The sequence below is a fragment of the Pygocentrus nattereri genome, chromosome 16, assembly GCF_015220715.1.
Source record: "Pygocentrus nattereri isolate fPygNat1 chromosome 16, fPygNat1.pri, whole genome shotgun sequence".
Classification (NCBI taxonomy): domain Eukaryota; kingdom Metazoa; phylum Chordata; class Actinopteri; order Characiformes; family Serrasalmidae; genus Pygocentrus; species Pygocentrus nattereri.
The window spans coordinates 13,786,693-13,813,377 of NC_051226.1; the positions used below are offsets into that span (position 1 = coordinate 13,786,693).

A 26,685-nucleotide genomic window follows, 5' to 3' on the forward strand; every position below is an offset into this window, starting at 1 on the left:
TTTTTTTTGGCTAGACTTAGTTTTAGGTTTTGGGGTTAGAGTGAGTGGTAGTTTTAGGGTTAGACAGAGTGCTGGTTTTTGGTTTTAGGGTTAAAGTGAGTGTTAGTTTTAGGTTTTAGGGCTAGATTGAGTGTTTAGGTTTTAGGATTAGAGTGAGTGTTAACTTATAAACTTATAAAACTTATAAAACTAAACTTAGTTTTATTTTTAGGTTTTAGTTTTATGGACATTGTTAGATCTTAGGTTTTAATGTTGGGGGTAGATTATTTGTTTTAGGTTTCAGGACTAGAGTGAATGTTAGTTTTAGATTTTAGGGTTATAGTTAGAGTGAGTGTTACATATAGGGTGAGCGTTAGATTTAGGGTTTAGGATTAGGTTTAGATTTCAGCTTGAGGCTAAGGTAGCATTAGGCTTATATATGAGGCTTAGGATGAATTTTAAGTTAGGGTTTAGAGTTAGAGTGATGTTTAAGTTTAGATTTAGGCCTTTGGTTGTGGCTAAAGTTAGAGGTCAGCAAAGTTATGGTCAAATATTTCATTAAACATAGGTAAAAGACAAGATGAGCATTTATTATCCACAGTGGGCCATCAGATTAAAATGTTTCCACGAAAACAAGCTCCCATGATCTTCCTCATAGATGTTTGTCAATCGTGATGAGCGAAAGGCAAATATAGCTGAGGGGTGTAAAGTGCCCAGGCACAGCACATGTCCCCGCTATCAGGTAACTGATTTTGTAGTTAGGGGGACAGGGATTAAAAATAGCTCCCTGACCGTGAGGTCCCCCAGCTTTAGGTTAACATGTTCCTCCATTGCACCTCAACAGTTTAATCACCTACTCGCATGTAAGGAAGGTACGTAAGCTGCTTTTGTGCTTGTTCGCTTGAGGAGCTGCAGAGCTAAAACAGACTGCCTGTTGTTTGGCAGGAAGGCCTAGCAAGCATCTGACTCAGCGGTTTGGATGAAGCGTCTCTAGAGATGTGTTTGTTCTGGCAGGAGTGACCATTTTTTCAAGCTCATAAGATTTTATGCCTTTGACATGTAACTGGATGTCATTAAAGGCAAAAGGCTATTGTTACTGAAAATAGGGTGTATTGAAGGGTCACTTAAGGCCTGAAAGTCATTTTCTTTACCACAGAGTGGGCTTTTAACTCAAACAGGGCAATTTATATAGAGTATGTGATCATGTCTTTTCTGTACAGTGTGTGTTGATGTGAAATGTTGAATATGATAAGTGTTAAAAGGCATATTTGTGTGAAAATGTATTTAAGCCCATTGGCTTTATTCATTATGAGAGCTAATTTTTTAAAGTTTGCTTTACATTTGGCATAAAAGGGACCTGATTATTAGGATGAGAAACTGTTGTTTTTTTTTATTATTATTTTGTGTGGGGGTCCTTTGGGTATACGTTGCCTTGAGGCAACATTATGGAACGAGTCCATATGCTGTGCAGAATATGTTAATCTAAATATTTGGAACAAAACAGAGTAAATACACAATTTGTTGATCTTTAGATGCTAAAAAAATCTGTACACAACAAACAGATTACAAACACTCTAAAATAAACAAAATAAATAAATAAGTTATTTACTTATACACATACAATATTTAAGATTTTCTAGAAAACTTCAAAATAATAAAAAAACAAACAATAATCACAGTGTTTACTCAGCTGGCTGCTTAAATGACATTCCACCTGCTACTGGTAATATCCATTCCACTGTTGCACAATGTTGCTTGTGGTTAACAATCATATTTAAGCAATTTCTCATAATACACAATTTATTTAAATAATACTGAATGTCACAAAAATTCACCCTCCAGCAAATCCCATTTTTGATGAATGAAAAATGCTTTTCTGAAGGAAGTGGACCTGTATAGACACATGCGTCATCTACACATTGTGTCATGCCAGAAAAAAAGCTTAATAATGGCCACCAAATGATGGAATGAAAGTGTTTTACTGGTTTATTTAAACTCTCTCCTTCATTATTAAACCTTTCAATGGTAATAATAATAATATATTATCTCACTGTAAAGTGATGAAAATGGCCCATCAAACAATAGAGTCATATTAAGAATTTTTTACTGAGTCACTCTAAAGATGAGTCATAAGAATTAGTCCTTCATATTATGTGGAAATATGTGTGTAAATTTTATGTCTATTTGATAATTTAAGTTTAGCTTAAACCAAATTAAATCATGCCAGTAAAGAATACATGAAAAAAAGAAAAAAGAAAGATTGCATATTCAGTTATTTTAATGTAGATGTGATCATATAGCATATTGTAATTTACATACATATAGTCACACTTATTATATTAAGCACACATATAAACACACATATACACCATATACATTTGGGTTATACATGTGGAACTTTTTTATCTATCTGTTTGAATCCTAGTGCTGTATGTTTACTCTGGCACTGACTCCATGGAAGCTGCCTTCCTTTTTGCTGTTGTTTATGTATCAATAATTAGATAGGAGAAAGCACAGCCTCCTAAAAATACAAATAAAAAGAGCAATGTTATGATACATCCAGCTGATATTACATCCATGGTTCTGTGTTGTAATGATGATCTACTTCATGTCTCTGATGTTATAGCTGTGAAGTATCAATTTATAACTCTCATTGTGGTCAGTGTAAAATTGTTGTGAGGGAAATCTGACCCCAGGTCATTTGGATTAGGAATGAAGGATGAGATGAGATGGAGAGGGGTCAGTTGGAAAGGCTTGTGATAGCTTTCCTGAGGAGAAACAGACAGATCTATCAGCATCATGACAGCTAGAGGGAGATAGTGGGATTGAGTCCATTTGTGTGTGTGTGTGTGTGTGTGTGAGAGAGTGTGTGAGAGAGAGAGAGAGAGAGAGAGAGAGAGAGAGAGAGAGAGAGAGTCTGCAGGTCATATCCATAGAAATTATGTATGTATTGCATTATAAGGTTCAATTTTGGCCATACATATAAAATTCCTCCCACTACTTTCACATCTAGATAGATAGATAGATAGATAGATAGATAGATAGATAGATAGATAGATAGATAGATAGATAGATAGATAGATAGATAGATAGATAGATAGATAGATAGATACTTTATTGATCCCGAAGGAAATCTAGTGAATGTATGTGTTCATTTATGCCCAAATGGCACATCATATTATTGCTGGTGTTTTGATTCTGAAATATCTTGTTGTATATTGTTTACAAATGAATTCAACATATTGGGGTTTTGTATTGTTATAACTGCCGCTGTGTGTTTGCTAATTTGGTTATAAATTCTCAGTTAAAGTCAGAAATGAAACAGAAATCATCTTTTTCTTTCCATACCATGACATATTTCTGACTCAAACACGGTATCAGGGAGGGTCCCTGAACTAGCTGAGCTCGATCATAGGTGGGGGTGGTAGAAAAAGTTGTAACACTTCATTCAAAGCTTTTGTAAAAATGAGAATTTTTTTTTTGTGATATGACCTAGTAAATCATATTTAAACTGAACCAGGTATGTTCCTAACCAGGTAACAAGGTAAATAAGGTCCATTTTGATTAGAGGTGCAATGTGGTCAAAATTTTACAAAATACCACCACTTCTCTGTGGCGGTGCTGTATTTACGCTGCATTCTTGTTACAGGTCAAACCGAAGTCTGTGCAAAGTGTAAAAATGCATGGTACCTCAGAGACAAGCCTAGAGGAGGAATACATCTTCACAAATGGAAAATGGACAATAATACTAAAGCCTGTCAGAGTAGCTGGGTAAAGACTAGTCTGCTGTATGGTGTTGCTGTAGCAGTGCTAATAAAGTTAAACTGCTACTAGAAAACAAACTGACACTATATGTCTCTGTTGCTGTGCAGTGGTCAGTAGTCTTTCCTAGGCCTTAAAGTGATTACTAACCATTCATAAACAGATGAACTGACTCAACTGACAAAAACATTGGTGTGCATCATGTCCAATGTGTTTGCTTATGCTAACATTTCCTGAAAACGGGTAGTACTTGTGTACTTAGGCAGTACCAACTGTATTACCAAATCCAGCTATAACTAATGGCTTCAATTCTAACCTTGAGGTTTGTATTGTAAAGCCAAAATAAGACAAAGCCAGGTCCTCACTTACCAATTACAGTGCACTGTAAAAACACTAAGACTGTCATTACTGAATGTTTTAGTAATTTAATCTATCCATTATCTGCCCATTAATTTGAGGAATAAACAAAGTTAAAACTTAAAACGTTTTAAACAATGCATGATGCTCATTACAAAATATTTAGCTGTGAAAAAGATAAACAAGGGAAAGATGTCAAGTGGACTCTTGAGTGGGGCAACCATCAAGTTGGCTATATCATCAATGCTAAACCATAATATGAAGGCTTAAAGTGGGCTGCTTGTAGTGGAACTCCAATCTGTTGTGAAACCAGAGCCACCTGTGTTATGGCTATATGCTGGTGGCCCACACCTTGGGGTCCTATCACTGGGGCCCATATGTGGCCCTGATTTCTTGACTGACTGGGGCCCCACTACAGGCAGCCTGCAGTGGGCCCAACTTTTAGCCCACAGTGACCCCACACTGGACCCACATGGGTGTGTTCGCAGGATCCCAGCGTGGTAGTATTTTGTGATAGAAGACCTAGCAAGTGGGTGGAGCTGGGAATGAGTAAATTGGAGAAAAAATTGGGTAACACAATAAAATGTTTTTTTACTGTATTATAGAAGTAGACACATTTAAAACATGTATAAGCATCAAACTGCTAACTAATTAAAGAGATAATTTTTGATCAATGATTTAAATTATTGCGTAAACTACATGTTAATAAAAACAGAATAGAAATATCTTAAAACTCTTCTCTGCTAGTTTTACATTTCAGTTTTACATGTATCTAATTAGCCTGCCTTCCATCACCTCCCACTCTTTTTCTTTCCAGCGACGGCTGCCCTGCAAGCAGTAGAGAGGAGATGACAGCAGATCAGGTCAACAAGGGCATGCCAGATGACCTATTATCCTCAGACACGTGTACCATCCAGCCTCCCCTAGTTGCAGAAACATCTGTGCATGAGGAGACCAGCCATGCCCTGGACCAACAAACTCAAACTCTCCACAATATTTCAGCCACAATGCTGATTCCAAACTTGGACAATATTGCAGAGATTCAGACCACTGACATACAAGAGGAGACGGAAAGAGGAAATGTCTTAGATTTAGTCTTAGTTCAACCCCCTGTTCAGACTTTTTCTATGATGACAAATAGATTGAATATAGCAGAAGGAGATGAGGTAAACGTTGGGAATCTTGACCTAGCTGATGTGGCACAGGTTGGGAAAGATTGTGCCAGTAATTCAAGATTTTTTACCCAAGCAAGTCAGGAAGGTTCAAAGGATGAAGTTATCACAGTGACATCGCAGCCTCCAACTAACCTGTACAGTGATCCTTGTGATGTATCAGAAAGCATAACTGGTCCCAAAGGAATTATGGAAACTGCAATACCTGAGAACGCTGTGTCTCAAGATGATGTGATATGTGATTGTGGGTCTACTGGTATATCAGAGAGTCAAAGTTTGTCAAAAACAATATTGACTGGTTTGCCAATGATACCTGAGCATCATGATGCTGCTGCTGAGACTATGACACAGAACTCTGAACAGAATTGCCTTGATCTGAATTATCAAGAGAATAAAGTTCTTGAAAACAGCCAATCTGGTGAAAATGCAATCTCAAACAAAAAAGAGTACATGCTAACTGTAGACCAGTCATCATCAGGACATCTAAACAGAGAGTATAGCACAGTAGGCGACATGCCAGACTCTTACTTTGAGACTGAGGATGTTCAGGATGTAATGACAGGGGTTGACAGTGTAGACCAGGGGGAGACTGTGTGTAACACTGATACAGAGAGTACTGATGTCATACACGCTGACAAAGAAGTAAGTGGAATAGTTGGGGAGACTGTATGTAATGCCAACCATGAAATAAGTGGTATTACACAGGAGACTGCCTGTCATACTGAATCTGAAATAAATGACTCTACAAAGGGGTCTACTTTTAACTCTGACCCTGAAGTAGGTGAGGAAATGTTTTCTTGCATCACTTCTATCACACATGAGTCTCACGCAGCATCAATAACAAGTAAAACTGCAGGGGAACATATTCCTAACACTGATTCTGAAACAGATGACATTTTAGGAGAGATTATTAGTCAGACTAACTATAAAGCGAGTGGTACAACAGATGAGACTCTCCATAACTCTAACATCATAGAGGAGGCCCATACTGAAACTGTATGCAATATTGGCTCTGAAAAAAGTTATATTTTTGGAGAGACTGTAAGTGACATTGCAACTAAGACTGATCATAACTGTGATTATGGAATGAAAGACATTTTAGCAGAGACAAACGATACAAACCCTGTGCCTGAGGTTCCAGTGATACAGGAGCCTCTGTACAAACTTGTAGTGGAACTGAACAAACCCGACACTGTATGTGCCTCTCCAGTCCTAAGACCGCCAGTTACCCAACCTAGTTCAATTGAACTCAATGACAATAATCTGGATGGACAACGCAGAGCGTTGATCTTTGATCAAGCCATTGCTAATCCAAATGCCATGCAAGGAGACAGCTTGGCTGACTCAGCTGCTAATTTGTTGGAGAATGTCTTGACTCAAACAACACAGAATCTTGTTACAGAGTCCAGTCTGGACATGGTGGTGTCAGAATCTTGTCTGCTAGGAGATCCTGTGCTAGACAGAAGTCCAGCACTGTTGCTCCACCAGCTGGAACCAAAGGCTTTTAGCAGGAATGACCAAGTGGTGGATAACACGGCTGAAAATAACTCTGACACACATCTCCTGTTTCCCGGCTTCCTGAACACATCGATAGAAATCCCTCAGATTAGCGAGGAAGCTGGGACAGACCTTCGACTTTTGGATATTTGTTCCACACCTGCCGCTGTTCAGGAATCAAGCTGCAGAGGAATGGAGGATGATCTTTCTAACGAGTTATGGATGGATGCTTGCCAGTTTCTTACAATTGAAGAGGACAAGGAGTCTATCTATGATGAGTGGGGGCATTCTCCAATCCCTAGTCCCTGCAGAGTGTCTCCAAACATCACAAAGTCCTTGGCTTCCTCTCAGGGTAGGGGAGCTGTGATTGGTCAACTTGGTGATTGGGAACTCCCACCTGTTGAGAGGTGGTCATCTTCAGACAGCTGGGCTAGTGCTTTCTCAGACTGGTTCCAGACTGTAAGTGTCTTTGCGGAAGATCGTCCACTCGCTGCCACTGCGACAAGTAGTAGCAACCCTCTTGACTCCCAGCCCCAACCTTGCATGGCTGTCCAGGACACCACAGAGCAGCAGAAGGATAGCCCAGAAAGCTGCTCCACCACTGGGCAAATGTGTCTACCTACAAGCTCCACAGAAGCAGAAGTAGATGCCCAGCGCCGAAGAGTGCCAAGGGATGAGGAAACACTCCTACAGCTGGCAGAAAAAGACATGCATCTCCATGTCAGGACTCAGGATTTACCAGGAGAGTCTGTGGACACTCAGGTAGAGAGGAAAATGGAGGTAGAGACTGTGAACCCATCTGGAGACTGTATGCAAAATCTGGGATCACATGTGCAAGATGTTACAATGGCACCTGTGATGCCTATGAAAGATTTTACAGCTGGAAAGCTCACAAACCAGCGTATCTCTGGAACTAAGGTAAGCGAAGATTCTTTAGCTGTGTTCACTCTATTGTCCTCATACAATAACAGTAAGTTAACATTTGCAGCAAGGCAATAGTTTGGTAACTGATATTAATAACAATGCCGTTTTCATTCTTGCAAAACATGAACAGATGTCTAACTCATATTGTGTCTGTAAATAGATTTGTTAAGCCAAATATGAACATTGTCCAAGGTTTCAAATCTTCATTAATTTCTAATGCATTTCTAATGAATAGAGGTACAATCAGGCCAAAAGTGTGGAAGCAAGCAATGATTTTTTTGAAGTTTCAAAAATATTTTGTAATTAAGTTGATAATTGCCTGGAGTAAAACAAATATTCAGATATTCAGTGACACATTTTTATATTAAAAACATAATTCTGTCCTTAAAAATTTCAAGCTATTGTATTTGCAAAATAATGTTGCTTTTGAATTTTTGACCTGTGTACATGATTGCTGTGACCAAAACGAATCTCTAATTTCTCAACAGGGTTGAACTGTTTTGTTTAAATTCTATAAAAATGCAAGAATTAATACATAAATGTAATTTAGACACTTTTTCATTATCAACCCGTGGCAATATTCACTCATTGCATAAACAAACCAGCAGTGCATGCTTGAGCAAGTTTTCTTTTTATCGGTAGCTGTAGACATGAAATATGCAGCCACATATGTAGTTCTTGGTCCATGATTTCAGTAATCTATGGTAATTTTTCTGTATGACAAGCAGCAGGCAGAAAGCATGTTAGGGTCCTTGTTTTATCTCTGTTATTTTTAACACTGTTAAAAATAAAGGTTCTGTGCAGGTGCAGCTTTCAATCAGCAAGGTATAAGCAATGTACATGTTCCCTCGAAGGTATAACAGTGGTGTTAAGGTTCAATTGTGTACGTTAAATAAGGTGAAAACTTAGATACAAATATGTATTATTCCCAGGTAAAAAGTATATAATTGTACCTGTTCATAGTAAAATAAAAAGCCTGGAGACGCGACGGGGTGTGTGGAGTCAGTACAACTAAGAAAATATCATTTCAATGGATCATGGTACAATTATGTTCCCTGACTAAAGGTACTGAGATGTACCCTTGAGGGTCCCACCCCAATGACAAAAGGAGCACTGCAAGAGAGTCTTAAGCTTCATTTTATGTATATGTTCAGCTGTGATCTATGGTGTTCACTAGTCATTAAGTGATTGAGGGCCTTGTAACAGACTGTAATCCCCGCAAAATCACCCTGTAATTCCATTTTATGACTCAGACACTGAGACAATGAGATACTGACTCATTTTGCTTTGATTATCCATGCTGCCATGCTGCACTCGCATCTGTTGTGAGGACAGAAGGTGACTCTGAGTTGTTCATCACCTTTAACATTTCCTAGCTGTGCCACTCTGCACACTTTAATCTCTGCCCTCATAACTTACCATGATACCTGAGCTATGGGTCGGCGATACAGTCATACCACGCAGAGGATTCTCTCTCGCTACGTGTCAGCTGCTGTATCTGTATCTCTCTCTCTGTGTTTCTCTCTGCCTGTCTTCTTCTCTCCCTTATCACTCTGCTTTCTCCTTTCTCACCTTCAGCCTCTCTCTGCTGTGTATTACTTATTTACAATAAACAAATACAGATGTCATCCAAACACATACAGGCACACATTTATTTATATATTTTTCTTTGTTTTTGTTTTTTTACTTGAATTTACTTTCTTTCACTACTTTTTTTCTTGGTTTTGCTTTCTTTCATTCTTTCTCACATTCTTTCTTTTTTTTTTACTTTTTCATTTTTCTTATGTTCTTTCTTTCTTTTTCCACTTTTTTCATATATTCTTTCTTTCTTTCTCCTTCTTTTTTTGCTTTTTTCTTTCACTTTCCTTCATTATATTTTTCTCTATTTTGCTTCTTTCTTTCTTTCTTTACTTTCTTTTTCTTTCTTTCTGATAAGAAACACACACACACACACACCCTCCTGGCTTCAGTCTGTCTTTCACTTTCATGCAGAAGTCGGCACACACACAGACACACATACAGGAGCGTGACAGCGACTGCTGAAGAAACGTGAGGTTGAGAGAGAGAGTGAGAGAGAGAGAGAGAGACAGACAGAGAGAGGGAGAGAGAAAGAGAGAGCTAGAGAGACAGAGAGAGATAGACAGACAGAGAGAGCGAGAGAGGGGGCGGGAAAAAACAGATAAACAGAAATAGAGGCTAATTATAGAGGCCACCAGACGATAACAGTACAAACCAGAGAGCAGCAGGAGGAAGAAGAAGTGATGAGCGTGTGAAAGTGAAGAGAATGTGAGCAGTGCTAGATAATACATTAGTCAAGTACATTAACTTTGTACTTAAAGTACATTAAGATTTGTTCTTGAGTATGAAACTACTTTTACTTCTACTTGAGCTACCTCCTCTTCAAAAATCACTGTTTTCAATAATAGAAAACCAAAGTTGTTGCATTTAAATGTACAGAATGATTCTATATGATGCTGATATTATAAGATTCAAATACTCTGTAAGAATTGAGTACATTGATAGTGAGCGGCTCTGTAGATGATTCTAAAATAATTGAGAAAGCTGTATAGCACTGAGAATGAAATTCTAATAAAATTAATATTCAGAATGCCTCATATTTCAAAAACAGTGACCAAATCTCACTGATCAAATAGACATTCATAATAATTTATTGCAGAAATGACTGTAAAAAGATACAATTATAATTAATGGAGAAAGTAGATTAACTGAAAAAGCTGCTTTTTTTACTTCATCAACCTTGAGACACAATCGTAAATAGACTGTAAATAGATACAGTCAAAATGTATTATATTTATAATAACATTTCATTTCTTCACAATATCATGGCTTCTTGTTTGAGAAGTATCAGTTTATATTTTGGTCTAGTTTTTAATATTTCAATCTTCACTACAATTAAATGAATGAACAATAAATTATTATTGAATCAGAATTATTTATATGACAATTTGTTTCAAACTTGTGCCTATTTATAAGGAAAGAAATTTATTTTTGACTGATTTTCAGGTCCAAAATGTTACATATTTAGTTTTAGACCAAAAGTATCCTTAAAAACAAACTACAAGTGCTAAGCTGATAGACACTTGGTCTACAGTTTCGCTTTAGTTCTGTAACTGCAGGTGTTCTGATCTGATGCTCAGGTTGTGTTTTTTCTTGCTAGGATACTTTTATGTCAGTTTGAGTTATTATTTCATTTAGGTTACAGTTCTTATGCTCGAGTGCAGGCTCAGGCTACTCTACACACCTCGGGGTGTCAGAGTGAGCGATACAGCACAGCTGAGAAATGAAACACGACTCCATGCCCTCTCACACCTCTCTGTCTCCTCACACCAATCCCTCCGAGCCTAGAGCCAGTTAGAGCTCTGTCATTGGCTATAATGCGTTCTGTAGCTCCTGTGATCCTTATAATAGTAACAAACTGCTCCTTTGCCAGCTGTATGTGCCTCGCTGACCCCAGCATGAAAGCATGGTGCTTTTAGGATCAGGAGAATGGAATGATTAGAGAAAGGTATGTATCCAAATGGGTTTAACCTCACGTCTTGCTGGAGATATATTCAGAGATGTTGACAGCGTCTCCTTAAAATCTGCTAATTATGATGCATGCATGTCCACAGTGGTCATAGTAAAATGGATCAGCATGTGACAGAGTTTTTGGTGTTCTAACATGTTTTCTATCACTGGAGAAAAGAAGATCTGTGCTACCTTTATTGCTGGATCCTCTGAACCTTACTCTGGAAGGAGTAAGAACAAAAGGCAACAGAAGTGTGAAATTTAATTAATCTATTAATTTGTTTATTTGCTCAAAAGGTGGTTTGTAACACAAGATAAATGCTGTTACATGTTCTTTACATATCAAAATAAGTGCAATGAGCACTGAGACGTCATATTATTAATGGAGAAAGTAGATTAACGGAAGAGCTCCTCTTTTCATTTCATCAACCTTGAGATACAATCGTTGAGATATGGAATGGTTAACTGTAAAAAAAAGCATACGGACTCAAACTGTTTTCAGTAGTGGTGAGAGGAACACACAATGTCTACAACACAAATATGGTCATTTTATTCACTGTCCAAAATGACCAGTGAACCTACACGTGTTTTCTGAGTTTTCTGAAATGTCACATTTTCTTTGGGGACTATTTTGCATTACTAAGATCCACATATCGCTGTTGTCAAATCAAAACCTCAAATGTCTGAAATAGTAACTTTTCAGAAAAAGAAAAAACATGCTTTACTTTACTAATGTAAACTTAAATTTTATTTTAAGTCAATGGAACCACAATTTTTTCCACATCATTTTTTTCAAGTTTCAAATTTATTTCAAATTTGCAGACAATGTTAAGGCCAACAGGTATTTTCAAATAAAAAACTGAAAAATGACAAAAATGGAGATGGAAATGGAGGAAATCTTCCAACAGGAGTGATATACAGATAATCAAGTGTCTCAGGCATCAGGCAGTATAGAGAGCTTTCTTCAGATGCTATTATCACCACCACTGTGAACAATTCTGACTCTGATTTCATTTCAGATTAAACCACTGTGAATGAATTACAATGTTTACATCTGAACAGTTTCTTTATGTAGAAATTCAGTGGAATTGCCTTTTAAAGGGTTAAAAGAGATCATATGAATGTTTGATTGATACCTGTTGGCCTGCCTCCAGTTTTCCTAAACAAGTTGCAACCTAAATAGTATACGATGTTTGTACCATTTATGAATGACCTTTGAATACCTTCTGACCTTTAGGAATGTTTTTTTCCTCTAGCTGGACAGTGACGGAATCCAGGAAGTGGCAGAAGACAGAACGTTCCAGCTTTCAGCAGACTTCGAGGAGGAAAGTGTGAGGAATTCCAGTCCCTTGAAGTTCTCGAGTTACCTCAGCAACAAGGATCCTGTGGTTGGATGTGCATGTGGCCCTTGTCTTGACACACATGCTCCTCATCTGGACAGACATGTGCCTTCCGAACGAGAATGCCTGACACGAGCAAAAGGTGTGGAGACCCCCCACACTGAAGAGAGTTGGTCACATGCATGCTTCTACACACAGGATCCAGAAACATCCCAGGGACAGAGTAGATTTGAAGATCCTGAGTTTATTATGCCATTTGCACCAGTCAGCATTGGAACATCATTCCATCATCCATTTGATTTAAAAGCGGGTCAACCCAGTCCAAAGACATCCATAAAACCATCTCTCACAGGGAATATCGATGAGATTAAAGGTTGTTTACCAACGAAGATCATTGGAAAAGTTACAAGTGGTCAGGAACTCTCAGATGACCAGTTTTGTACATGCTCCGAGAAAAGCAGTAAGCAGAGTTCTTCAGGTTTTGGAGACTCAGAGGAGTCTTCCTCTCAAGAAACCCAAACTGAAATACAAAATGCTGGTGACATCAGCCATGAACTTTCCAAGCTAATCTTACTCACTGGCCAGCGATTTATAGTCTCTGAGGAAAAGCGTGTCGCGTATGTAACTCTAGACTTGGATGATGTGAACTTTATTAAGGAGGTGAGTGATGTGAGCTGTGATCAGAGAGCGCCTTCCTTTCCGAAACAACATAACTGTGAAGAGCACCCACATATAAAAGACACTGAGATGCCGCACAAAACCCCAAAGACATCCTCTGAGGGGAAAACACGCTCCAAACACAAGGAAAAAATAACCGGCCAACAGCTTGGGACTGCAACCAAGAAGCAAGAGAAAGTTCAGCCAGAAGGCCATGTTGCAAATGAGTCTCTCTCCTCTGAGGCTCTCTCCTCTGAGCCCGGGACAGTCACTGTAATTGAGACCATTGTTATAACAGAGAAGATCATGCCTAAACCTCAGGGGAAGAAGAAGAAGAAGCATGGAATGGCCAAGCCAGAGAGTGAACCCCTGGCTGAAGTAGAGAATGGAGCGAGGCCCAAGGCCACAAAGGCCACATGTGAAGGTGCGGCGGCAAAGCCAGCACCGAAACCAGGGAAAGTGAAGGAGAAACCAGCACTGCCTCTAATATCTACATTAAACACTCTCAGCACAGGCAGCCCCGTCAATGACAGCGCAATGAAGTGCAAAGGAACAGAAGCAATCAAAGCCAATGCAGGAATAACCTCATGCGGCCAAGCATCCCAAAGCACAGGCCTCCCCAGTGTGCTGGATGATGACCTCATCAAACGTAGACGCATCTCTGGGGAGAAAAGCGAAGCTGTCCCGATAAGAGCGAGACCGCAGTTACCCACAATATTCCGGCAAAAGAAAGAGGAGGAGGTGGGCTTTAAGAGAGCGTACAGTGACGTTGTCAAACAGAAGATTCAGACACCTAAAGAAGGTACAAAATTGCCTGTCAAAAGTTTGGGGTTGTTTTATAATTGATCATGTTTTAGATGTAGGTTTACAATAATTCAAACATATTAAATAGAAAACTATTTAGATCTTACCAGTGTTCTTTGCAAATGTGCACAATGAGAGCCTTAACTTGGGAATAAAGAGTTTTAAAATGTGCTTTTAACAATAATTTATAAACATATAGCTGTGCACTGAAGCAAAATAGGATCAGCAAATGGTTGTTTATATTAACAAAATAAACACTGTGTTGTGCAGTTGTTGCAGTAGTCCATGTGGTAGCTGAGATCCAGGCAGATCCAGTGCCTGATGACCCTCAGAGCATTTCTCTGTGGTGCCAGTTCAGCCCATTAGCAGCAGAAACCTCCATTACCTGGACCAAAGAGGGAAAGGTCCTGTCTGAGAAGAAGAGGGGGTAAGAATGTTAACCTGTTATCAAGTTCTGATCATGATTATCAAAAGAGCTACACTACTGGTCAAACATTTAAAAGCAACACTAACTTTGTGAAAATAAACACCACATTTTTATTTGTATTTGTGGTATAAACTCTACTATTACTATTATTTTAGGTGTTATGATATTAAGTTCCAAGGCAGGCTACCTAAATTACACTGCCCAACAGGTACTAAGCATTAACTCCACAGTACCATGCAACTATTTTGGGTAAAAAAGTACTGAGTATTTATATGATATAAAAGACTGTAAATGAATAAAATGGAAATCTTACATAGTAGATACGTGTCTATTACCTGTCTATTACCTGCCTATTACCTGAATATTACCTAAATGAAACTGAATCTGGGCTGTAGAAGAAAGTATCTTATTATAGTTTTCTGTCTCTTAATCATGTACTTAAAAAACTAGCGTTGTAATTTGTGTCATCATTTCATGTCGTATCATTTACCAGATACTTGGAGTTGTTTTTGGTTTACTGTACTGCTTAATTATAACACTTTATCATGTTCTTTATCAGTTTAATATCTAGAACCTGTTTGTAAATTCAGTTTAAATTAGCTAAAGCCAAAATAATTATACAGCACTTTACCGATTAGACCCCACACTTAGTTATTTCAGTTGGGCATTTGGTAACACTGTATCTAGAGTGGTCCTTTGTAAATGATTAATAAAATCTTAATAGATTGTCAGTAACACATCAGCAGCATCAGTGGCAGCAGTGAAGCATGTAAATGCATTGAATTAAATATCTTGTAGATGTGCTGTTGATACAGGATGCACATTAAGTGGATGTATTGTTAATGTTACTTCCATTATGCAAAACCTAACGTACCCGACCTTACCCAACATCTAGCCCTCACCTTGGCCCTAATTCTAACCCTGACCTTAACCTCAACCCAAAACCCAAAATCCTAACCCTCATATGTGTTTGACATTTTACTAAAAGTCTGGTGAGTGTTCTTTTCATATAAAAAGGACCACTCAAAATAAAGTGTCACCGGGCAGTTTGCCTGTAAAGTGTGGCCTTGTCACTGATAACAGATAAACTGCCACAATAGCCAGCTCTTTACCACCCAGGCTTTTATGACCTGCTGAATGGCTGTATGCCATAAACACCATGAGCAAGCACAATGTAATGAAATAAAGTGTAATCTGATACTACAACTCTGAAATACTAAAGTCCTAACCAGCAATCACTGCAGCAGTTTTTAACAGTGCAGCAGCAAATATCCACCATTAAATCAGTCAATATGTAAACAGCAATTTTAATGTTGTATATTGCAATTGTGATACTCTTTGTATTAGATGTATACATTAGAATGTATTAGATTAATACATTCATGAATCAATAATGTGACATGGTTAAAAATTGGCCTACCTTTTTTTTTGGATTACATCAACAGTTTGATACTGAAACGTCAAGAGAAACACTCATATCGAACTTGCAGTACTGGTATTTGCAATGGCCAATATTCCAATACTGATAAACACAAATTATATTGTATAAGCCCTAATATGTATCCACACCATGTTGATGAGCCCACCTTTTCTGTGGATTGCCTTTTACTGCCTTGCCAGAAACATATGTTTTTAACCACTTGATGGAGCTGTGCTCTGATTTTTCAGTATTGCTCTCACTGTCGGCAGGAGTCTGACTGAACATCAGTTCAGTGGTGATTCAGCCATGACTTAGAGTGGGAGCTGTGTTCATGTTTTACATAACTGCGTGATTCAGATCGTCCAGCTTCTCAGTACAGCTCAGACGTGAGCTCTATGGACTTCTGTTAAAAAAAAAAAAAAAAAACTGGATCAATTCTGCACTCATATGTAATACTGACTTTGGGTGAAATGTGTTGGTGGTAACCTACTTAGGATCTAAAGTTATGGTAGCATTCATCTGGATTTTGGACTTTGGACTTCATTCTCATATAGGCTTAAGCTATAAAGGGATTCATCCAAGGACATTTCTTAGTGTACTGACTGTTCACTTTTATTAGAAACTTTTCCCTTATAGCTCCATCTTACAGTTCTACAGTGGTTGATGTTCAGTGTTAGACATGCTCTAGCACTTCGTCATTGACCTGTTTCTGACCACAGAGCCTGGTGTAGAGAGCTGATCTAATAGACCATACTCAGCACAGCAGAGACACTGAGATGGTAGTGACATGATGTTTCACTGGTATATCACGCTCAGTGGTGCTTCTGGTCACTAGCAGTTCTGTGGTCAGAAATTGACCAAAGATGAATGTCAACAAGGTAGATTGAGCTTCTAATAAAGGATTATTTTATCTACCAGGGGTGATCTTATATGTACACACTTAAAAAAGATGGTCCCTTAAGGGTTATTCATGGAACCATGAACACTCAAGAAACCCTTTCCATTAAATGGTTCTTTGCATCAAGAAAGGGTTCTTCAGATTGATGTATAAAATGCTGTAGATGGTTATGCATAGCACCTTTTTGAAAAGGCTTTTATAGATTAAAAAAGGGTTCTTCTATCGTTATGATGTCAGGCTTGGTACAACAGAAGAACCCTTTTTGGTGCTATAGAACCCTTTTCAAAAAGCTTCTATACAGGATCATATACAGCAATTTTTATGTCAATCTGAAGAACTCTTTCATGATGCAAAGAACCCATGCTTTGAATATTCATGGTTCTATATAGAACCATCTTCTTTATTGAAGAACCCATAAAGAACCATAATTTTTAAGTGTGCACTTTATTTGCATGTCATAAGCATTTATAACAGAGTTCTCCTCATCTCTCTCCGTAGAGCGGGCGATGAGAGCCGTGTCACTCTGTCCATTGTGAAGGCCTGCAGTAAGGACTTGGGCATGTACTGCTGTAATCTGACCAGCAGGCTTGGCTCAGTGTCCACTTCAGACTTCCATCTCACATCTGAAGGTAAGATCTGGGGTCAGTCTACAGTTGTGGTTCTCAAGTGGTGGATGTGATGTGTTTTTTCTCCTGTTAGATATAGACTTCCAGTGAATTTTGAACATTTATGCAAAATTCAAAAATTGAAGCCAAGTCATTTAGAGTGGTTTGATGCAGGAATAACATAAAAAGTTCTATTCAGGAGAGTCAAAATTGTTAATCTCGGTGGTGACAAGAACCAGATGTTCGAATACCCCTCAGAGCTGCCTCACACAAAGTAATTACATTAAATACACATGAAAATGCCTGATGCCTGAGACATTGTTTAAAGTTTTACAAAAAAGGTTTTGGGCTAAAATGTATTTGTAAATATATTCATTGTGACAAGGTACATGCAGTGTTGCAAGGCAAATAGTACCCAGAAAAAACATTTTTTCTGATTTATCAGTATTGTACTATTAATGGGCTGCATGGTGGTGCAGTGGGTAGTGATCTGGGATGAATTATGTTTTCAATTTTCTGATGAATTCAAATATAGATCATACAATCCATTCATAAGGGGCAAAAACTATCCTCAAATTGGCACTTTTGCTCTCAGATGCAATCTGATACATATCACTTCTGATGTGGGATTATTCACCAGAGCCTGCATTCTGTAAATTAGACAGAACCAACTAATCCAAGATCAGATATGAGGAGCCATCAGACTGTAGAGGGGACTTTATAAATTAATTGAATGTGTCATCTGTCTCTCCTTGTTTGTCCTTGTCTCAGTGCTCATGGAACTTGTCATCCCCAGCCATGACACACCAGGTGGGCCATCATTTCATTTTAGAGTCATAGAGTAAACCTAAATGAAAACTATATGAATTATTTCAGTTTTACATTTACATTTTGGTATGTTCTATGTAGTTTAAGACGTTTACCAGGCCTTGCCTCAAATTATGTTGAGTTGTTGAGTAATCTCAAATAGACTTGCTTATGTGGTTTCTGACACTGTATGAGATGCTGGTATCTAGAAAAGAACAGGCAAAATTCAGATTTTAAGTCTATCCAACTCTTATATATTTGTCCCATGTGGTCCACTCATAACGTTTGTGTTATGTACCAAAACAGTCATGATTTACTTTTACATTACCATTTTTCAACATCTCTTTTATAAACAGGCTGTTTTTGTTGATCTGCCTTTTAAGACTAATACATGAAAATGACATCTGTTCTGACTGGCTACCCGCTCTGGGCTAAAACACTCTTTATAACTTCTATGTGACTGGGTGGAGCTAAACTGCTGTAAGATAAATAGGTGGACATATTTAAATGGTTTTTCATGACATCACAAAAACATTTAATTCAAAACAGCCTGTTTTCAGCTTAGCCTCTATCAAACTTGAACAAAGCAAGGAAGTTTGGGTCTTTATTATACAGTGCCATTAGCATAGCTGCTAGTAATGTTATAGCTGTCTGACATACATTTTTATATTTTTATAGATAACAGTATATCATGAACTAAAAGGTTTCGACACCAACCATTTTTTGGCTGATTGACTACATTGGTGTAGGAACTATTTATACTTTTTGAATAATGACTCTGATCATAATCTTGCTGAGAATCCTTGGGACCGCTGGTGTGGATTTGAATTAAAACGAACTGTTTTCTTTCTCTGTGTCTCAGCTGAGCGCAGGGAGGTGGATGGGGAAGTGGAGGATGTGCAGTGTGCTCCGCTGCTCTTTAGGGGTGACATCCTGACAGATCAGTACTTTGGGGAGAACCAGTCTGCCAGCATTGTGACAGAAAAGGCCCACTTTGGGGAGGGAATGCACCGTAAGGCCTTCAGGACCACTCTGCGGGCCGGCATGCTGCCTGTCTTCAACCCTGGACACCCCTGTGTGCTTAAAGTCCACAATGCCATCAGCTATGGGACCAACAATAATGAAGAACTCATTGAGAAAAACTATAACCTGGCTGTGGAGGTGAGACTCAAATCTATCCTATCAGATCTGGAGAAATTTGGTTTTAATTTACTTACTTTCACATCAACATGGGGATTGTATGGGAATTCTCCATACATAAAATAATGCAGATGTAATTCAGTGACACCCAGATTTTCTTTCCAGACTGTAATTATAGCAGCACAATTTGTTCATTATTGTTTATTATTGCCAAAATTAGGATAAGACTGTCTCTGAGCTGTCCTTACTATGTGTATTTCTAAGTGGTGTGCACCCATCTCACTGTCTCTGACTCCTGATTATACCACTGCAAAATTAAAGCATTGTATTCAGAACACTGTATGTTGAATGGATCAAATGGTGGCAATCACATATACACTATATGGACAAAATTTTAAAAAGTTCAAACTTCATCTGACAAAGTTCAAACCTCATCTGGCATTAACATCAGCACAAAAACTGTGTGCTGGGAGCTTCATAGTATGGGTATCCATGGCCAAGCAGCTGCACGCAAGCACTACATCACCAAGCACAATACTGATTGGCAGTCATGGACTGGAGGTTAGCAAATTTGTGACTGGAAGGTCATCGGTTCAATCCCCTGAGCTGACAGTACATGACTGAGCTATCCTTGAGCAAGGCTCCTGACCCCAATTGCTTCCCAGGCGCTGCTAGGGCTGACCACTGCTCCAGGCAAGTGTGATCACTAGTGTGCATGTGGTTTTTCACTTCACGGATGGGTTAAATGCGGAGGTGAAAGTTCCTGTTGCGGGACTAATAAGGATATCTTAATCTTAGTGGAGGGGTGTAAACATACTGCCACTGAACTCTGGAACAGTGTAAACGCATGCTGTCAAGCAATGAATCACGCTTTGACATGTATCTGTCAGTCAGATGGACGAGTCTGGGTTTGGTAAATGCCAGAACATTACCTGCCTGACTGCATTGTGGCAACTGTAAGGTTTGGTGGAGGAGGGATAATGATATGGGGTTGTTTTTCAGGGGTTGGCCTAGAACCATTAGTTCCAGTGAAGGGAAATATTAATGCTTCAGCAGACCGAGACATGTGGAAAATCTTGACTGGCCCACACAGAGCCCTTACCTCAACTCCATCAAACCTTTTCAGCCCTCTTGTCAAACATCAGTGTCTGACCTCACAAATACTCCTCTGGATGAATGGACAAAATTTCGTACAGACACATTCCAACATGTTGTAGAAAGCTTCATAGAAGAAAGCTTAAAAGAAGAAGCTGCTATAGCTGTAAAGGGGGAACCAACTCCATATTGTCATCATCATTATTATCTTTAACCGCTTAATCCAGATGAGGTCATTGTACCTCCATATTAATGCCTATGGATTTAAAATGGAGTTTCATAAAAGTTCCTTTAGGTGCGATGTGTAGGTGTCCCAAGACTTTTCCCCATATAGTGTATTTTATATGAATACAAGCCAACTGTTATGTCTTTGCACATCTGCAAAACTATGTGTGATGTTGAAAACTGCTGTCTTTCAGTGATTTTCTCCTTTTCCTGGTCATCTCCTGTTGTAGCAGTTGTCCCTTGGCAATACTAATAGAATATAGTTTAGTTAAATTTAGGCAATCTTGGTTAAATATTTATCTATCCAGTTAAATTATATTACTGACTACCTTATATAATTGATACGTTATAGCTGTTATATAATTCCGCTACATTATGTAGTTACTGCTTTCCGCCCGATGTCAGCTGGGATAGGCTCCAGCTCCCCCCGCGACACAGAGGGAGAAGCGGCTTAGAAGATGTGTGTGTGTGTGTGTGTATATAGTTGCTGAAGAATCTTTTTTTTATTGTGTTTTTCTTTAGGAGTGTCATGTGCAGAACATGGCCAGAGAATACATCAAGGCCTACACAAATGCAACCAAATCTGCAGAGTCATTTGGAGAAGTCCCAGAGTGAGTGCAATGATGCTTTTCTAACTTTTGGAGCCGCACAAAATAATTAGAATTTGTGCTTTTACTGTATTAACTGTGACTATTTTCTGTGCTTATATAAGCTTATTAAAGATCGCAGCCTTAAGTGTTAGGTGTAAATGTTCAATACTAAGTCTTTACTTGAAGTACATCAAGACCAGGAACCATTTAGAACCCTTTACTTTCTAACAGAAAAGTCACTGTGTGTACTTTCCAGGATCATCCCGATCTACTTGGTCCACCGGCCATCCAATGATATCCCATACGCCACTCTGGAGGAGGAGCTTATTGGAGACTTTGTGAAGTATTCAGTGAAGGATGGGAAGGAGATTAATCTGATGCGGAGAGACTCTGAGGCAGGTCAAAAGTGCTGTGCATTCCAGCATTGGGTGTATGCTCAGACAGATGGGAACCTTCTGGTCACTGATATGCAGGGTAAGATCAGTTACAGCCCTGCCTCCTACATTCAGTACTGAGGGTGAGGGAATTAGGCTGATGAGTTGAATCAGGTCCATTACACTGTAAGAAGCTTGTTCGTCTGAACAGTTGTGCTTTGCAAACTTGATTTAAATAAAAATAGCTAAACAGATATTACAACATACTTTTTCAGGTTGAACAACAGTCTATTTTAACCTAGTCATTATATTTATGTGTATTTTGTTCTGTCCCACACTAACATTCCACAAGATAAAAAGTTTGTATTAGAGGATTTTTATGGCCTTCTGTGATATCAGTATTGCAAAGACCAATAAGGTCATCATGCCTATTGCCAAGTGTCAGCTAGAGGGGTATACCCCCACACAATTGTCCTGTGTAACAACAAACTGTATTTTCTGGAGTGATGGAGCTCCATCCAATACCTTTGGGAAGAGCTGAAGTGATTCAGAACTGATCATCCAACATCAGCACCTGACCTCAGTAATTCTCTATCAAATCCTCACAGTAATGTTCCAACATCTGTTGTAATGCTTCCCAAAAGAGTGGGTGTTGTTAATGCCGCAAAGGGGTGGACATGCTCTCTGTTAAGACCCTTGATTTTACAAGAAACACTGGATGAGCAGGTGTCCACAAACTTTTGGACATATAACTCATGGAATGACTGCATAATGGCTGTGCACTGCACCACCCTGCACAGTTTAGTTTCAAAACACTTGGCTCTGATATTGAGATGCTACTAAAGGCCATAATTTGTGAGATCAGGTGTTTTAGGCGTGGAGGTGAACTCTGTGGGGCAAATCTCCAAGAGCAATGCAAGGCTCATGTTTAAACTGTTTAAACACATTATTGTCTTTATTTCTTTGTAGGTGTTGGTATGAAACTGACAGATGTTGGTATCGCTACCTGCAGGAAAGGGTGAGTACATTAAATCATAATAATAGTAATAATAAAGCTGTTATTACTACATTCAATACTGCACAAAAGTCAAGATCACCCTTCATTTATTTATTTTTCAGTTTTTTTTTCAATTGATTTTTCAGGTTATTTCATTATTTTTGAAGAAATTAGATATAAGATAATCCACTTGCACAAGCAAAGAAAAAATCAAAGCAAAATAAGTGAAAAAAATGAGTTTCCAAAAGTGGTACTCCTGTGCAAGACCTGCTAGACCACCAGAACTGTCCGATAAACAGCACTTAAAACTTTCATCTTTGAGAGAGAGGAGAAAATCAAGCTTAGATCTGAAAACATCCACAGGTGTTTCTGTCCATCCTTATGGGTCTGAAAGGATGTATAGCTGTCAAAGAAGCTGACAAAGAAGTTGCAGTAGACTGACCACATACTGAGTCCAGACCTCAAAATCACTGAATGCGTTTGAAATCTTCTTTTTTTTTATGAGAAGCAGAAAATGCAACCAACTTATAAGTCTGAACTTTGGAGATGTGGAATAATATTCCTGCAGATTCCTTCGAAAAACTGGAATTAAGTGTCCAGAAACGAATGTAAGCTCTGACAAAGGCCAAGAGTGGACACACTAAATACTGAAAAAAAGTTGTTGAGTCTTCTGTGTAATTTTCTGTTGAATATATTTCATAGTTTTCTGCTCTGAAAATTAACTAAATGTATGGTGGTCTGTGTCTTTTGCACAGTAGTGTAAAATATTAGCAACATCTGGCACTGAAGATGTGGAGGGAAAACCGTTATTAATAAAATCTCCTCTTTTATGTGTCCAGCTATAAAGGATTTAAAGGGAACTGTGCCACATCTTTCATCGACCAGTTCAAGGCTCTGCACCAGTGTAACAGGTTTTGTGAGCTGCTGGGTCTTCCGTCCTTACAGCCCAAACCCAAACGAACGGTGGCCCCGCCAAAGCCCAAAGCACAACCTGTGCCCAAGAAAAAGACCTTTGGCCCAGTTCTAAAGGGCAAATCATGATTAGACTGAAGCCCTGAAGGCAGGGCATTATGGGTAAGTGGGGCATTACCTTGAGGAAGTGATGGAGGTGTTGTGATGCAGAAAGCTTCAGGACACAATTCTGAGGTGTAACCACTGTGATCACCATGTTTCACTTGCAAAGGATTTAGTAGGTCATTGTTAGCTGTGTATGCCCAATTTTTGGGTCTCTGAGGTGTGAATATATGTTTTGGTGGTGTACCTGTCTAGTAGGGTGTCATCAGACACAGTCTGAACAATGATTTTTGTAATGTGGTGTAATTTATTGCATCAGTTAGACATCCTGCATGTTATGTTCATGTTTATTTTGGCTTCTGACATGTAGTAAGCTGTTATTTAAAAAAAAAAAAAAACTAAAGAAGCTTCTCATTGTTTATATGTGTACTCTTGTGATATGCGCATAAAGTGTTTTGTACTGACAATATGACAGTAAATATTAGTTATCCTGGAAAAACCTGATCAGAACTTAAATGTAACTTCAGACCGATCATGCAGTACACTGTATTGCCAAAAGTATTTGCCTTCACACACATATGAACTTGAATGAGATGCCATTCTTAATCCAGAGGGTTTAATATGATGTTGGCCCACCCTTTGCAGCTTCAACTCTTCTTGGAATGCTTTCCACAGGATTTAGGAGTGTGTTTATGGGAATTTTTGACCATTCTTCCAGAAGCGCATTTGTGAGGTCAGACACTGATGTTGGACGAGAAGGCCTGGCTCACAGTCTCTGCTCTAATTCATCCCAAAGGTGTTCTGTTGGGTTGAGGTCAGGACTCTGTGCAGGCCAGTCATGTTCTTCGACACCAAACTCACTCATCCATGTCTTTATGGACCTTAATTTGTGCACTGGTGCGCAGACATTCTGGAACAGGACGGGGCCATCCCCAAACCGCCTTAAAGGTCAGTAGCAATGGACTCTGCAGAAAGTTGGTGACCTCTGTGCACTATGTGCCTCAGCATCTGCTGACCCCGCTCTGTCATTTTACGTGGCTGACCACTTCGTGGCCGAGTTGCTGTCGTTCCCAATCACTTCTACTTTGTTATAATACCACTGACAGTTGACTGGAATATTTAGTAGTGAGGAAATTTCACAACTGGACTTCTTGCACAGGCGGCGTCCGATCACGGTACCACGCTGGAATTCACTGAGCTCCTGAGAGCGACCCATTCTTTCACTAATGTCTGTAGAAGCAGTCTGCAGGCCTGGGTGCTTAGTTTTATACACCTGTGGCCATGGAAGTGATTGGAACATCTGAATTCAATGATTTGGATGGGTGAGTGAATACTTTTGGCAATATAGTGTATGATCATATATTATTTTGATGACTGGAACATGTGACATGATTTAAAAATATCCTTACTTATTGTACATTATGCAGAAGAAGAATTTAACATTTGTACTGTAAAAGGAAGGTTCTCCTTATTGTTTATATATTTTATCATTCATATATATTCATCTTTTATTAGAAGGTGTACATATTTTGTAATGCCTACCTAGTAATTTCCCAAACTTTTTCTTTTTTACAATACTTGAATTTTTGTTTTATCTTTTCTTTTTAGTTCATTTGAGAGCAGTTGCAAATGTACTGTGATGCAGCATTTTCATCTGAAAGTACCGCCCCTCCCCAGCAGTTAAAAAGTGGCATTAACCTATTAAATCTATTATTCACTTACTGATCTTGAGTTATTCTGTATGTATTCAGTAGCTACTATAAAGTATTTGGTACCCTACTCTAAAATTAATATGCAAGTTGTGTATTTGGGTTATTCCATTATGACACACCTGAATTGGCAAGTCATGTTACAAATTTCCATGAAAAAAAATTCTATTTGATTTATGTAACTGTGCAAAGTTTCCAAACTGTGCAACAGATCATTCTGTAGTTATTAATTTTTAAAATTTTGCCATAGCAGGTTCTTAATTGGGCAAAAGAAAATGTACTGACCTGAATTTTAGCTGAGTATAAATACAACACTTCTACTAATAACAATACTTCACTTTGAATCAGCTGAATAACTTCACACAGTTAATTTATCAGGAGTGTACTTTATAGGTTGCAGCACAAAATTCTCTTTGCAACATTTCAGCTTTAAAGAGTTGCTTTGAGGGATCTTTAGTAAAGGCAATTGTTCTATATAGTCTATTTTGCATGCTTAATTGTTTTTGCATAGTGAAATATTTCTTCACATTGATGGAGAATGTGTTGTATATGGTTCTATATAGACTCTTTTTGAGAAGCACATGAACCTATATAGCACCAACAATTGTTCTTGTATTGTTACAAGCTTGTTATTGTGACTAAAGCTGAACTTACAGTATACAGTAGTGCTATACAGAACAGTTCTCAAAGCATTCTGTTTAGAACCATATAGAACATATTCAGCAATCTAAGGAACAATTTCACCATGCAAAGAACCATTTAAGCATACAAATTGTTCTTTGAGTGTTTGAGAATTGTTATTTGTCTTTATTAAAGAACCCTTTTTAAAGAACCATCTTTTTTAAGAGTATGCTTTTTATTGAAAAATAATGTATTGTGTCTCATTTTTGGAGGGATATATTATGCTTAGAGATTTAATATTCGGATCTTATCTTGTTAGCCATCAAAGTCTGGAGTACTACATACAATTTTAATTTTGCAAAAATAATTTGAAAAAAAAAAATAGCTGAAGAGTTTTATTCATTCAAAAATGAACATTATTCATAATCTAAATTAACATGAACAAAGTGATATTATTCCTTGTACTGAATTTTTATGCAGTTAATATTTCTGTGACTCTGTAAGCCCCTAAACTAAAAAGTTTGGAAATGATACTGTTGATCATGATGTTCTCGATGCGCGGTGAGTCAACGTCGTCTTGGTTTTCACCTTTTATTCATGTCGCGAACAGACACTGTTAACAAAGCACAAACTTAGCTCATCATCCTAACTTCACTCTCCGTTTGTTTCCCTCCTGACGTCACCTGGCCTACCCAATAAGAATGCACATAATGCGTATGCCTAAGAGAAAGCTAGTTTTCACA

General features: G+C 38.4%; 1 protein-coding gene across 1 annotated transcript; it reads left to right on the top strand.

Moving 5' to 3' along the window:
- Positions 1 to 805: 805 nt before the first annotated feature.
- alpk2 (alpha-kinase 2) lies at positions 806 to 24,010 on the top strand. The gene is made up of 12 exons (XM_017715844.1): positions 806 to 851; positions 3,629 to 3,750; positions 4,916 to 7,685; positions 12,476 to 14,018; positions 14,291 to 14,447; positions 17,264 to 17,394; positions 18,142 to 18,180; positions 19,040 to 19,338; positions 21,160 to 21,248; positions 21,484 to 21,701; positions 22,571 to 22,619; positions 23,438 to 24,010. The coding sequence occupies exons 2-12, from the start codon at positions 3,659 to 3,661 to the stop codon at positions 23,637 to 23,639; spliced, it is 5,589 nt and encodes a 1,862-aa protein (XP_017571333.1). The 5' UTR covers positions 806 to 851; positions 3,629 to 3,658; the 3' UTR covers positions 23,640 to 24,010.
- The last annotated feature ends 2,675 nt before the right edge of the window (positions 24,011 to 26,685 follow it).